The sequence below is a fragment of the Schistocerca nitens genome, chromosome 5 (genome assembly GCF_023898315.1).
Source record: "Schistocerca nitens isolate TAMUIC-IGC-003100 chromosome 5, iqSchNite1.1, whole genome shotgun sequence".
Lineage (NCBI taxonomy): Eukaryota > Metazoa > Arthropoda > Insecta > Orthoptera > Acrididae > Schistocerca > Schistocerca nitens.
Window position 1 is genome coordinate 94,819,981 of NC_064618.1, and position 12,640 is coordinate 94,832,620.

The window sequence follows — 12,640 nt, forward strand, 5'->3', positions numbered from 1 at the left end:
CAGAGATAGTAGTCATGTGTGTGTGAGCTACGTTTGCATGGATGTGTGTGTGTATGTTGTCTATTTCGGAAAAAGGCCTTCTGACCGAAAGCTTATGTGTTAAGTAGTCTTTTTGTTCCTCCTGTTCGTGGCTCAACATCTCCGCTATATGGTTAGTAGCAATGTATCATTTTCATAATACAGATATTACAGTATTAGAAATTACAAAATGAAAACAATAAACAAATCTGATGAAAGGGACCACACACTTTTGCGCGCACGCACGCACACAGGTAATTAGAAAGATAGTTAACTGATTTGGGCTAGCATTCCCTGTCTTGGATAACCACACACACTTGCACAAACAACCACAAATACAGCCTAATGCATCCACTCGAGACTGTGGTGGCACTGAGTGTTTGAGAGGCTAGCTGGAGTGGGGGTAAAGTGCTGTTTAGTGGTCAATGGCAAGGGTAAGATTTATGGGGCTAGATAAATTCAGGAATTATTGTTAAGGTCATGAATAGCTTTTTGTTCTATTATGTGATTTTGGGCTTACTGGAACTGCCTTCGTCACACATTATATCCCCCGGCCTTGAAATATTCAAGAACATTCTTTGCTAGAGCTTTGGCTACTCATTTGAGCACCATAAGACTAAGGGCATCCTACCCTCCCCACCTAAAATTATAATCTGTTGCCCAAGCAAGGTATTCTAGTTCATCCTTACATTGATTCTACACCCAGTCTGAACTATACAGATCATCATGCTATTGACAAACAAAATGCAAGAACTGTTCTGTACACTCACCACCACCTTCTTACACAGTACATACCAGCTTTGCTGCAGTTACTGTGCAGTTTTGTATGTGTGGATGACCACTAACAAGTGGCCTGCCCACATGAATGACCACCATGAAACGGTGACAAACTTCAGATATGACTGTGCAGTTGCTGAACATAAGGCATAATACTTCATCATGGACTTGCAGCTTGAAACCACTGCCATTTTACTCCATGAAAGACTATTGGCGCAGAAACTCATAAAATTGATGGGTTAAGTAATAACATAGTTAATACCAACAATGAAAATAATCAATTATTATTGATAGTATAATGTAAATGGATATATAAAAAAATCTACTCACCAAGTGGTGGCAGGGGAACACACACAAAAGGATTTAACTTCAATGAGCTTTCAGAGCCAGTGGCGCCTTCTTCTGGTGGAAGAGTTGAAGAGGAAGGAAGAGGTGTGAAGGAAAAGGACTGGAGAGGTTTAGGGAAAGGTGTACAGTTTAGAAAAGTCACCCAGAACTCTGGGTCAGGGGAGACTTACTGGACAGGATGAGAAGGAAAGACTGATTGATGGGGACTGCACTGGACAAGATTTGAAAATGTGAAAGCTTATAGTTCGAAGACAGGTAATATGCAAGACAGGGGTTACTACTAAACATTGTGCATAAGTTAATAAGAGTGGAAAGCTAAGTGCATTGTTTGTAACAGAGGTGGTGTGGCGGAGGGGGAGGGGGGGGGGGGACAGCAAAAAATAGACAAGTCAGAAAACTAAAATGGAATGAAGGAAGGGGTAATTACTGTGAATAAATGCTGAGATGGAAGGAATTAATGTAAATTAAGGCTAGGTGGGTGGTGAGAACCAAGGACATGTTGTGGTGTTAGTTACCACCTGCAGGGTTCTGAGAAACTGTGGTCTGAGGGAAGAATCCAGATGGTGCCTGTGGTTAAACAGGCACTGAGGTCTTGACTGTCATGTTGTACAGCATACTCTGCAACAGGATATTGTGTGTTGCCTGTATACACCTTCTAACTATGCCCATTAACCCTGACTGATAACTGGGTAGTAGTCATGCCAATGTAAAAGGCCGAACAATGTTTACTCTAACAGCTGGTATATGATGTGTGTCATTTCACAGGTGGCTCTCCCTTTAATAGTATATGTTTGCAGCTACAGGGCTGGAATGGGTGGTGGTAGGAAGGTGCGTAAGGCAGGTCTTGCTCCAGGGATGGTCACAGGGGTAGGAGCCATAGGGTAGGGAGATGGGTGCAGAAGGAGCATAGGGTCTGACAAGGATGTTGTGGAGGGTGATGAAAAGCTATTCTAGGTGTGGTGGGCAAAATCTCAGGCAGAATGGATCTCATTTCGGGGCATAATTTTAGGAACTCATGGCCTTGTTGAAGTAGCTGATTGATACATTCAAGACCAGGGTAATACTGGGTGACAAGTGGTGTGCTCCTAAGTTATTTTTTGGAGGGATCAGCATTGTCAGGATTGGATGTGATGACCCGTTAAATCTGCTTTTGAACTAGGCTGTTGGGATAATTATGTCCAGTGAAGGCTGAAGTGAGAGTGGTGGCATATTTCTATAAAGGGTCTACATCCAAACAAATACGTTTGCCTCGAATGGCACAGCTGTATGGGAGGGAACGTTTAACATGAAAAGCATGGTAACTGTCAAAATGTAAGTAATGTCGTTTGTTAGTGGGTTTGATTTGGGCGGATGTGTGTAGCTGGCCTTGGGTGAGGATGAGATCAACACCAAGGAAAGTGGCATGGGATTTGGAATAGGACCATGTGAAATTTAATTGGGAGAAGGTATTTAGAGATTCCAGGAACTTTAACATGTCAGCCTCATCATGAGTCCATACGGTGAAGATATCATCAATGTATCTAAACCAAACACGGGGCTTTCCTGGGATCCATAATTCTTCTGCCGCTGCTGTTGCCCCTCCCATCTCTGTTACACGAAGTGCACTTAACTTTTCACTCTTATTAACTTGTGCACAGTGTTTAAGTAGTAATCTCTGTCTTCCATATTATCCTGTCTTCCACATTTAAGCTCTGATATTCTCGAATCTCGTCCAGTGCAGTGCCCAACAATCAGTCTTTCTTTCTCATTCCATCCAGTAAGTCTCCCTGACCCAGGGTTCTGGGTGACTTTTCTAAACTGTACCTCTTTCCATAAACCTCCACAGTTCTTTTCCTTCACCCCTCATCCTTCCCCTTCAACTCTTCCACCAGAAGAAGGAGCCACTGGCTCTGGAAGTTCGTAAAAGTTAAATCCTTTTGTATTTGTGTATCCCCCTGCCATTGCTTAGTGAGTACATTTTTTATCTGTCCATTTACATTGTAGTTAATAGTAAGTATTATAACACCATAATCTTTCATAAAGTTAAATTTTGACATCTTGGATATTCGGGAATCCAGCCGGATGTTCGCGTTGTTCTCACATGATATTTCAACAGCATGCCTCGCTGTCTTCTTCAGGTGCTACCTGAGACTGGTCTTTGGGTCGATCGAATCTAGTATTTATGCCTGGAAGGAGCTGGGCGTTCCCTAATCGGTCCGCACCGAGTCGAGTGTTCCGTCTGTGGTCCGCGCCCGCCAGACTCTGCTTCAATGGACCCCTCCAGTCGCAGATGTTCCGACTGCCATCTGCACCCATTTTGGCAATCCTCAATGGTTGTGGTCATCATCTGAGGTGTGTCAGACCTGATCTGAGATGTTGGGTACTCTGTCTCATGACTGGGTGGTGATGAGCAGCCCTCTATCACCAGTGGTGGCCAACCTATTTATAGAAAGGTTTGAAGAGGAGGCACTCTCTTCAGCCACATATCAATCCAAGTGCTTTTTTAGGTATGTGGATGATACCTTTGTCGTCTGGCCCTATGGTAGGGAGAAGTTAGATGAATTCCTGCTACATCTGAACTCTTGCTATCCAGACATTCAATTCACAGTGGAAATGGAGAAGGATGGACTACTTTCGTTCTTGGATGTTCTAGTAAAGAGAAAGGCAGATGACACATTTGGACCCAGTGTGTACCGCAAACCTACGAACATTGACTTATACCTACAAGCCAGCAGTTGCCACCATCTGGCACAGAAGAATGGTGTGCTCAAAACACTGGTCCACAGAGCACAAACTCATTCAGATCCTGATAGTTTGACCACAGAGATAGAACACTTATGATCAGTGTTCAGCAGGAATGGGTACTCCTCTAGAGATATCCAGAAGGCACTTCAACCTGCCAATCAGCCAAAGGATCCAGAAGAAGAACCAGAAGAGGCAAAGAAGATGGCATACCTGTCATACGCCCGACTTATCTCTACCAAAATCAGCAGGATTGTCCAGAAATATGACATCAAGAGCATATTTTGCCCACCCACCAAAATTGGGGCTATGCTGGGGAACGTAAAAATGACCTGGGGCTATGCAAGCCAGGTATTTACAACATACCATGCCAGTGGGGGTGTCATACATTGGCCAGACCACCAGAACTGTGGACATCAGGTGTAAAGAACACCAGAGACATACCAGACTCATACAGGCAACTAAATCAGCTATAGCAGAGCATTGTCTGGAACTTGGTCATTCAATGGATTACAGTGACACCAAGATTGTGACACAGATCTCAAGATTGTGGGACAGTGTCATTAAAGAAGCCATTGAGATTAAGGTCACAGACAATCTAATCAACCGTGACTTGGGATACCAAATCAGCACTCCCTGGAATCCAGCGCTTGAGCTTGTGAAAACTCAACGCAGGACACTCCGGGATTCTACAAGAAATAGAAGTGGAGACTGAGAGAACAGCCGTGAGACAAGGTGTCGGACATTAGAGACCAGATTTGACACACCCCAGATCATGAAATCGACTTCAGAAGATGGACAGGCTGGGCGTGGATGGCGGTCGGAACACCGGTGACCAGAGAGGCCCAATGTAGCTGCGTCTGCCGAGTGCGGACCGCAGACGGAACACACGACGTGGCGCGGACCGATTATGGAGCGCCCAGCATGAAACAGAAGTGTAAATCATAATAACAGTCATGAGACAGAGTACCCAACATCTCATATTGGGTCTGACACACCTCGGATGACGACCACAACCATTGAGGATGGCCAAAACGGGCATGGACGGCAGTCGGAACATCCACGACTGGAGGGGTCCATTGAAGCAGAGTCTGGCGGGCGCGGACCACAGATGGAACACTCGACTCGGCACAGACCGATTAGGGAATGCCCAGCTCCTTCCAGGCATAAATACTGGACTTGATCGACCCAAGGACCAGTGTCAGGTAGCACCTGAAGAAGACAGCGAGGCATGCTGTTGAAATATCGTGCGAGAACGACGTGAACATCCGGCTGGATTCCCAAATATCCAAGATGTCCAACAGATTGCTGGGAAAGCATGAAGAATTACAAGTTAAATTTTACTTCTTTTCTAATCCATCCTGCAAATTGTAGGACACGTAATGTAACAACAGAAATGCACATGTGGGTTTTCCAAAGATATTGAGGTATTCCTATTTAAGGAAATGGGGACCTGTATTTAAATGGTATGGGCCTCGCCCCTCGCCCCACGCTCCTCGCCCCCTGCCCCCTGCCCCTCGCCCCTCACCCACTATATAGTTTTATACGTAAGTAAGAACAGATGGACATGAAGAAGAGGCTATACTATTGCAGCAGGTTATGACTTGCTGTTGTCTGAATGAGATATGAATGTATCAACTGATCTTCAGTGATTAAAAGTTCCAGCGTAAGATTTTAGGCTTGAGTGTGTACAATTAAATACATTTTAAAACTTGTTTCACACTTGGTTATTAGCTAAAATGAAGGGAATGCCCCAATTGTTAATGCTTCACCATTAAAATTTTATGTACTAACATCCATACACCACAGTCTGATGGATTTTTTTGCTATGGTACCCAACGGCACCAGCCACAACTCACATGAAAACTATAATGTGTGAGTCACAGAAAGCAATGCTCACGCAGCCCGTAGCAGCCACGTGAGATTTTCAAGTATGACCCCATACCACCAGGAGGCACATCGAGTGCTATGGACCACCAGGTACCTCACGAGCCAACAGCAAGAGGTCGCTGGCTGCATCATGAGACCACACCTACATCCGGTCACGAGTCACTAGGAGGCAGCATGTCTCTTCCTGGATAACAGCTATTTAAGGAAACCCAGGAATCACTGCGGACAGTTACCAATGATGAGAACTGGCTGTCTCATGTGCTGACTGCTTGCAGTCCCTCAATTAAGCTCTCGTCAACATGCCATCAGTAATGACAGCAGAACACAGAGAAGTAGGCTTCTTTGTTGGAAAAGATCTTTCTTCAAGTGTTGGTAATTTCAGTGTTTAGTTATGCTTCCAGGGAGTTAGGTGGACCAAATCCACAGTATTGTACACTCCTGGAAATTGAAATAAGAACACCGTGAATTCATTGTCCCAGGAAGGGGAAACTTTATTGACACATTCCTGGGGTCAGATACATCACATGATCACACTGACAGAACCACAGGCACATAGACACAGGCAACAGAGCATGCACAATGTCGGCACTAGTACAGTGTATATCCACCTTTCGCAGCAATGCAGGCTGCTATTCTCCCATGGAGACGATCGTAGAGATGCTGGATGTAGTCCTGTGGAACGGCTTGCCATGCCATTTCCACCTGGCGCCTCAGTTGGACCAGCGTTCGTGCTGGACGTGCAGACTGCGTGAGACGACGCTTCATCCAGTCCCAAACATGCTCAATGGGGGACAGATCCGGAGATCTTGCTGGCCAGGGTAGTTGACTTACACCTTCTAGAGCACGTTGGGTGGCACGGGATACATGCGGACGTGCATTGTCCTGTTGGAACAGCAAGTTCCCTTGCCGGTCTAGGAATGGTAGAACGATGGGTTCGATGACGGTTTGGATGTACCGTGCACTATTCAGTGTCCCCTCGACGATCACCAGTGGTGTACGGCCAGTGTAGGAGATCGCTCCCCACACCATGATGCCGGGTGTTGGCCCTGTGTGCCTCGGTCGTATGCAGTCCTGATTGTGGCGCTCACCTGCACGGCGCCAAACACGCATACGACCATCATTGGCACCAAGGCAGAAGCGACTCTCATCGCTGAAGACGACACGTCTCCATTCGTCCCTCCATTCACGCCTGTCGCTACACCACTGGAGGCGGGCTGCACGATGTTGGGGCGTGAGCGGAAGATGGCCTAACGGTGTGCGGGACCGTAGCCCAACTTCATGGAGACGGTTGCGAATGGTCCTCGCCGATACCCCAGGAGCAACAGTGTCCCTAATTTGCTGGGAAGTGGCGGTGCGGTCCCCTACGGCACTGCGTAGGATCCTACGGTCTTGGCGTGCATCCGTGCGTCGCTGCGGTCCGGTCCCAGGTCGACGGGCACGTGCACCTTCCGCCGACCACTGGCGACAACATCGATGTACTGTGGAGACCTCACGCCCCATGTGTTGAGCAATTCGGCGGTACGTCCACCCGGCTTCCCGCATGCCCACTATACGCCCTCGCTCAAAGTCCGTCAACTGCACATACGGTTCACGTCCACGCTGTCGCGGCATGCTACCAGTGTTAAAGACTGCGATGGAGCTCCGTATGCCACGGCAAACTGGCTGACACTGACGGCGGCGGTGCACAAATGCTGCGCAGCTAGCGCCATTCGACGGCCAACACCGCGGTTCCTGGTGTGTCCGCTGTGCCGTGCGTGTGATCATTGCTTGTACAGCCCTCTCGCAGTGTCCGGAGCAAGTATGGTGGGTCTGACACACCGGTGTCAATGTGTTCTTTTTTCCATTTCCAGGAGTGTATTTTTACTGGAACCGCTAAAGAGGCAGAGTTAATTTGTAATTATAAATTGTGACAAACGGATTTTTGGTTTTTAGAAGGACAATAAAGGAGCTATTGTACTCCTCCTGGGACTCTCTTTCAATCAGGAAAAATAGAAAGATTTTTCACCTTTTTTGTTTGTCAGCATAGTGTCTTCCCCTCCCCACTTGCTTCTCAGCTACTTCCAATCATTGGCAGAACACATTTCATTTTTTTACATCAATATGACACAAATTTTACTGATGATCATATGACCAGATGGGTTCCATCAAAATTTGTGATTGGATTGGTGCTTCCTTGGTAGAAGGGGCATTGTATGTTGTCTTGGATGGAGAGTCATCAACAGAAATAGAAGTAACTTAAGGTATGGACTAGCAGGGAAGTATAGTGCAATCTCTGCTGCTCGTGTTGTCTATTTATGACCTGACAGGTAATATAAATAGTAACGTTAGACTTTCTGCAGATCATGCACCCACTATTCCTGTAAGAGAAGCTACAAAATAGTCAGTCAGATCCTGATAAGATTTCAAAGTGGTGAAAACATTTTCAACTTCCACTAAATGTGCAGAATTGTAAAATTGTTGACTGCAAAATGCTGAAAAATAGTATCCTATTACTGCAACTTCAATGAGCTGCAATTGGAAAGAACTCGCACGGATACTTGGGTGTAACGGTTTATGGCAATATGTGAAGGAATGATCACATAGGCTCACTCATAATTTAAACAACAAGCAGACTTAGAATAATTAGGATCACTTCCATAAGGACTGTGAAGGCAAATTAAAGTGTGGACAGAGGCATTTAAACAGTCATTCTCTCCATGCACCATATGCACTTGGAACTGGAAGAAATCTTAACATGTGATAGCATGCTCACTCTTCCTACTTTTGATTAGATATCTAAAGGGAATGTCAGATTAATGGAAACTGATCTGAAGCTACATTTCATAAATTGGCAAAGTGTAAAAAATAAAACAAGTTTCTAATTAACGTGACTGAGAAACCTCTGCATGACTGCAGTTAAAGCTCAAAAATAACATACTGAAGTCTTCCAGGAGACAATCCAAAATGTGACTAATTTTTAGCTGTGGAATTGTCCAGATGTGTACATGAAAGCTTTCATGGATAATTTTTGTCTGTCATTTTGTGGTATATTTCAAAAACATATATTCTAAGACTAGAATATAAATATTCTGATCTATTGTACTATAAACCATGATTTCTAAACACCTTGTATCCCTTCATTTCTCTTATATAACAGTTATGTGTTGCACAGTAGTATGATTCTTTAGATTGATTTCATGCATCCACAGGAGCAGCACATATAGTGTGTTCAGTGTGTGTTTGTGCAGGGGTGTGGTGGGCAGTGGGTTGCATCCATGTGTATACGTATAGATTCATCCTAAAGCTAGCAAACTTTTATTCCTTTAGTGTACCTCAATGCTTCTGCTTTTCGGTGAGTTGTTACCTTTACTCCTAAACTAATTACGTTCTGCCACAGCTTTTCGTACCATATGTATGGAAGAACAGAGAGAGAGCATGATTTGATTACTTCGCCACACACTGTTACATATTATATTCTTAGGGTTCAATGTAATTTCCTTTTCTGTTATTGTGTTCCAGTTTCCTTCTATCTCTTGCTGAACATTGCTGAAGATACAAAAGTGGAGGACAAAATGAGGAAAAAGAATATTTGTGGAATGCTTACAAAAAGTCTTGATAGAGACAACTGTGACCTTCTAATATTAGTTGTCACATTCCTGAAGAAGCTATCAATCTTTAGAGAAAACATCATTGATATGGTAATGTATTTTGTAATAATATATTTAAGGTATCATGTGATGTATGTAGCCCACTTGTCAGCTATATATTGACTGATAGTGACTTTCTCTGTATTGAATAACAAAGATATCGTTTTTGTTTTTGGCTCTAATTGTTGAGTACACCTGTGGAAGAATTATATTCTGCGTACTGCTTCAGGCTATACGTAGATGGTCAGAGCCCTGCAACTGGGGCATCCTGTGCTGTGTTTGCATGTTCTCTTGACCTGTTTTTGAGAGTGAAGTGGTAAGTTTCACAAGCAAGCAGTGCACCGCAGATAACCTGGAGAAAAGCAGCGATGTGGTGGTTGCAACCTTTAGGATAGTGCGCCTGTGCTTTGTGCCTCATAAAAATTGCATAACAAAGTAGGCTGCACTTCGTGCATCGAGCTTTTTTTCCTGAGAATGAGCTTTATGTGGGGATTACGACAGAGGAGTTACTGCTCATTACTTATTTTATGACAATATATTAACACTGTTCAGTGAAATAAAATACAGTATTCAGAAACAGAGTATAAAGTGCTACTGAACGCTGCAATGTTTGATGGCTAAGGTTGCTTGGATTTAGACAAATTCACTTTATATGAATAAGGTAACAGCTCCCCACTATCGTAATCTTATTCTTGGCTCTGATTTTGTTTCTACTTTCTGACGACTTCCTTATTTGCCTTACATCTGGGTATGAATCTTCCTCCCAAAGCTGTCACTGTTCAATTTTCTGCATTCATTTAATTTGTTTCATGTTAGTGTATCAAAGCAGTACCATATGTTTAAAACCAAAAATTGGAAAGAAACTGAAACTTTCCTCAATGCACACAGCAGTTAGAGAAAGAAAAATGTAATTAAAAAATTAACCGAAATGTTGATGTTGCATTAAAATCACCAATAGACTGGATCAAAGAAGTGTTTGCAGACACTCCATGTGCATTACTCACTATTCAGGTCAAGCTGCTTGTGCTTCGTTGCTAAAATTTTTCTTGCTACTAATATGCACTTGTCACTGATTGGTTCTGCAGAGTTAGCATGGACTCTTTTCTCAAGTGACACATTTTGAGCTTAACATTTGGACCACATTAAAAAATAAAGTTTTGTAAGTGAAACATTTTGATATTAATGAACTGCAGATTTTTAGGCTTACTGATTACGCTTCTGTTGTCATTATTTATAAATGGTCAGTAAAGCGTATGAACCATTAGTCGCTACCTTGTGGTTAGAGTGGGAAACTCATAGGTATATTCAGATCCAGAGACATGGAGATAATATCTCTATCACTAGATTATCCAGTCACAGCCAATTTGCTATACCAGATTTGTCAATTCATTTGCAAAGTCAAAAAAGAAAAAGCTGGATGGTTAAAGATTATGACACCAATAGTAATAGAGAAAGAACAATTATTTTTACTTTTAGGTAAACGGTTGATTGAAATATGGAGCTTAGGTGAACTTAGTCAAAAATTGTTGTTATAGTAACTGAGATTAAGGAAAGATAAGTTGATTTCCTGGTTATAACAGAAACAAAGTAAAAGGGGAAATCTTTCAAAAAATTTGTGATTGCATATTTAATTATTCTGGAATGAAAGATAAAGGGGCTGCAGCTGCTGTAGGAATAATATTTCATTGAAGACTCACAGTCTGATTAATGCAGCTCTTACTTTTTTAAAAAAAAGTAGAGAGAGAGAAGCTTGAATGCATTATCCTTGTTACCCAGTACCATCCAGGCCTTGAATGCCTCACTAAATTACACCAGTGAGACTATGACTTCCCAATTCAAGCTATGAAAAAAGATCCTCTCTCCCTGATATCCTTCCTACACCATCCACTGTCACCTTTCATAACCCTCTTCACCGCTGTAATATCCTAGTTATGGTATTCCCAACCATTTTATGTACCCCAAGTTTCTTATTACTGCAATCGTCTCATCTGTGAAACCTGCCTTATGCACCCACCCACTAGCACCTACTCCTGTTGCGGCACTGGTATATACGACAATATCAAACAAAGAGCAACTTGTAGAACCATGCATGTTCTTTATTGCCTAATTTGTCTCCACAGCACAGTGTTTTGTGTAGGAATGATTGCCACTAAACTGGCTGAGTGCAAGAATGGGCATGTATACAAGAAATGTCTCGCTTAGGGATGCCCAGTATTTAAACTTGCCTTTCAACACATACTTGTGTGCCTAGATCCTCCTGTACTCTGCTAACACACCATCACCTTTCTTTTTCCATTATGATTATTTTTTATCATTTTGATTTTATTGACTATGTGACCATTTATTTTCATTTACTTTTTCATCTTCGTTCTCTCCCTCCTCTCTATTTCATTTTTTCCGTTCTAGTTTTTAATTGCATTATTTGTTTCTGTTCCTCTTCTTCTGTCTGTACTTCTCATTCATCCTCTGGACTAAAAACTGACACAGTGCTTGCCAGTGAACTATCTCTGACCTCCAATGCTGTCTGCCAGTGCTCCATTCATCCTTGCACACCCTTGTCCTCACTACAGGTGGGTCCTTGTCATCCTGGGGTTTGAGTGACCTACCCTTTCTGCAGATCCCTCTTCCATCCTCAGGGAGGAATTAATAGTCATGAAACCTAGGATATTTCATACCCTTTTACTTAGTGAGTGTGTATCAGCTGTTCTAAATATTTGACCTCTTGAGGGTAAGTAATAGCTTGCTGCTTTTTTATTTCGTTGTAACCAAGTAGTTTTGATCTTTTGGTCTTTTTCAAGTGATATGCATATCACATGGATGCATCATATTTGTAAGAGGCCAACACATTTATGTGTAATGTAATGAACACTCCATTGGAATAAACAGACAAGCCTGTTATGCAAGTGAATGCAACCATAATGAGTTGGGTGAACACACTCCTTTCACAGGTTGCATAAAGGTGAAGAGAGTGTCATGCAGTGTGCATTTCCTCAATAGAGTATGGAAACAGTGAATGATGTTCACTACATACACGAGTTAAGGATGTGGAGGCACATCATGAACAAGCTTGAACACAGATGAGTATTATTAGGAAAGATGTGCTGGCATCTTGGAAGATTTGTGGTACTATGGATGTGAAAAAGGGAAGGAGAGTCATTCTCATTATAAAGGTGACAATGAAATATGCAGCTGGGTGATAGAAGATGATGCAAGTGGCAAACGGATGAAACAAACAGAGGAATTACAAGTAGTAAAAATCT

The 12,640-nt window shown here is 43.0% G+C and overlaps 1 protein-coding gene across 2 annotated transcripts in view; it reads left to right on the top strand.

The window, feature by feature from the left end:
- Window positions 1–12,640, top strand: part of LOC126259562 (kinesin-associated protein 3) — a 212,163-nt gene that overhangs the window by 64,779 nt on the left and 134,744 nt on the right. For both annotated transcript variants that reach the window (XM_049956458.1, XM_049956459.1), the window contains exon 7: window positions 9,253–9,431. In XM_049956458.1, coding sequence (XP_049812415.1) covers window positions 9,253–9,431 — 179 coding nt within the window. The remainder of the gene's footprint in view (window positions 1–9,252; window positions 9,432–12,640) is intronic.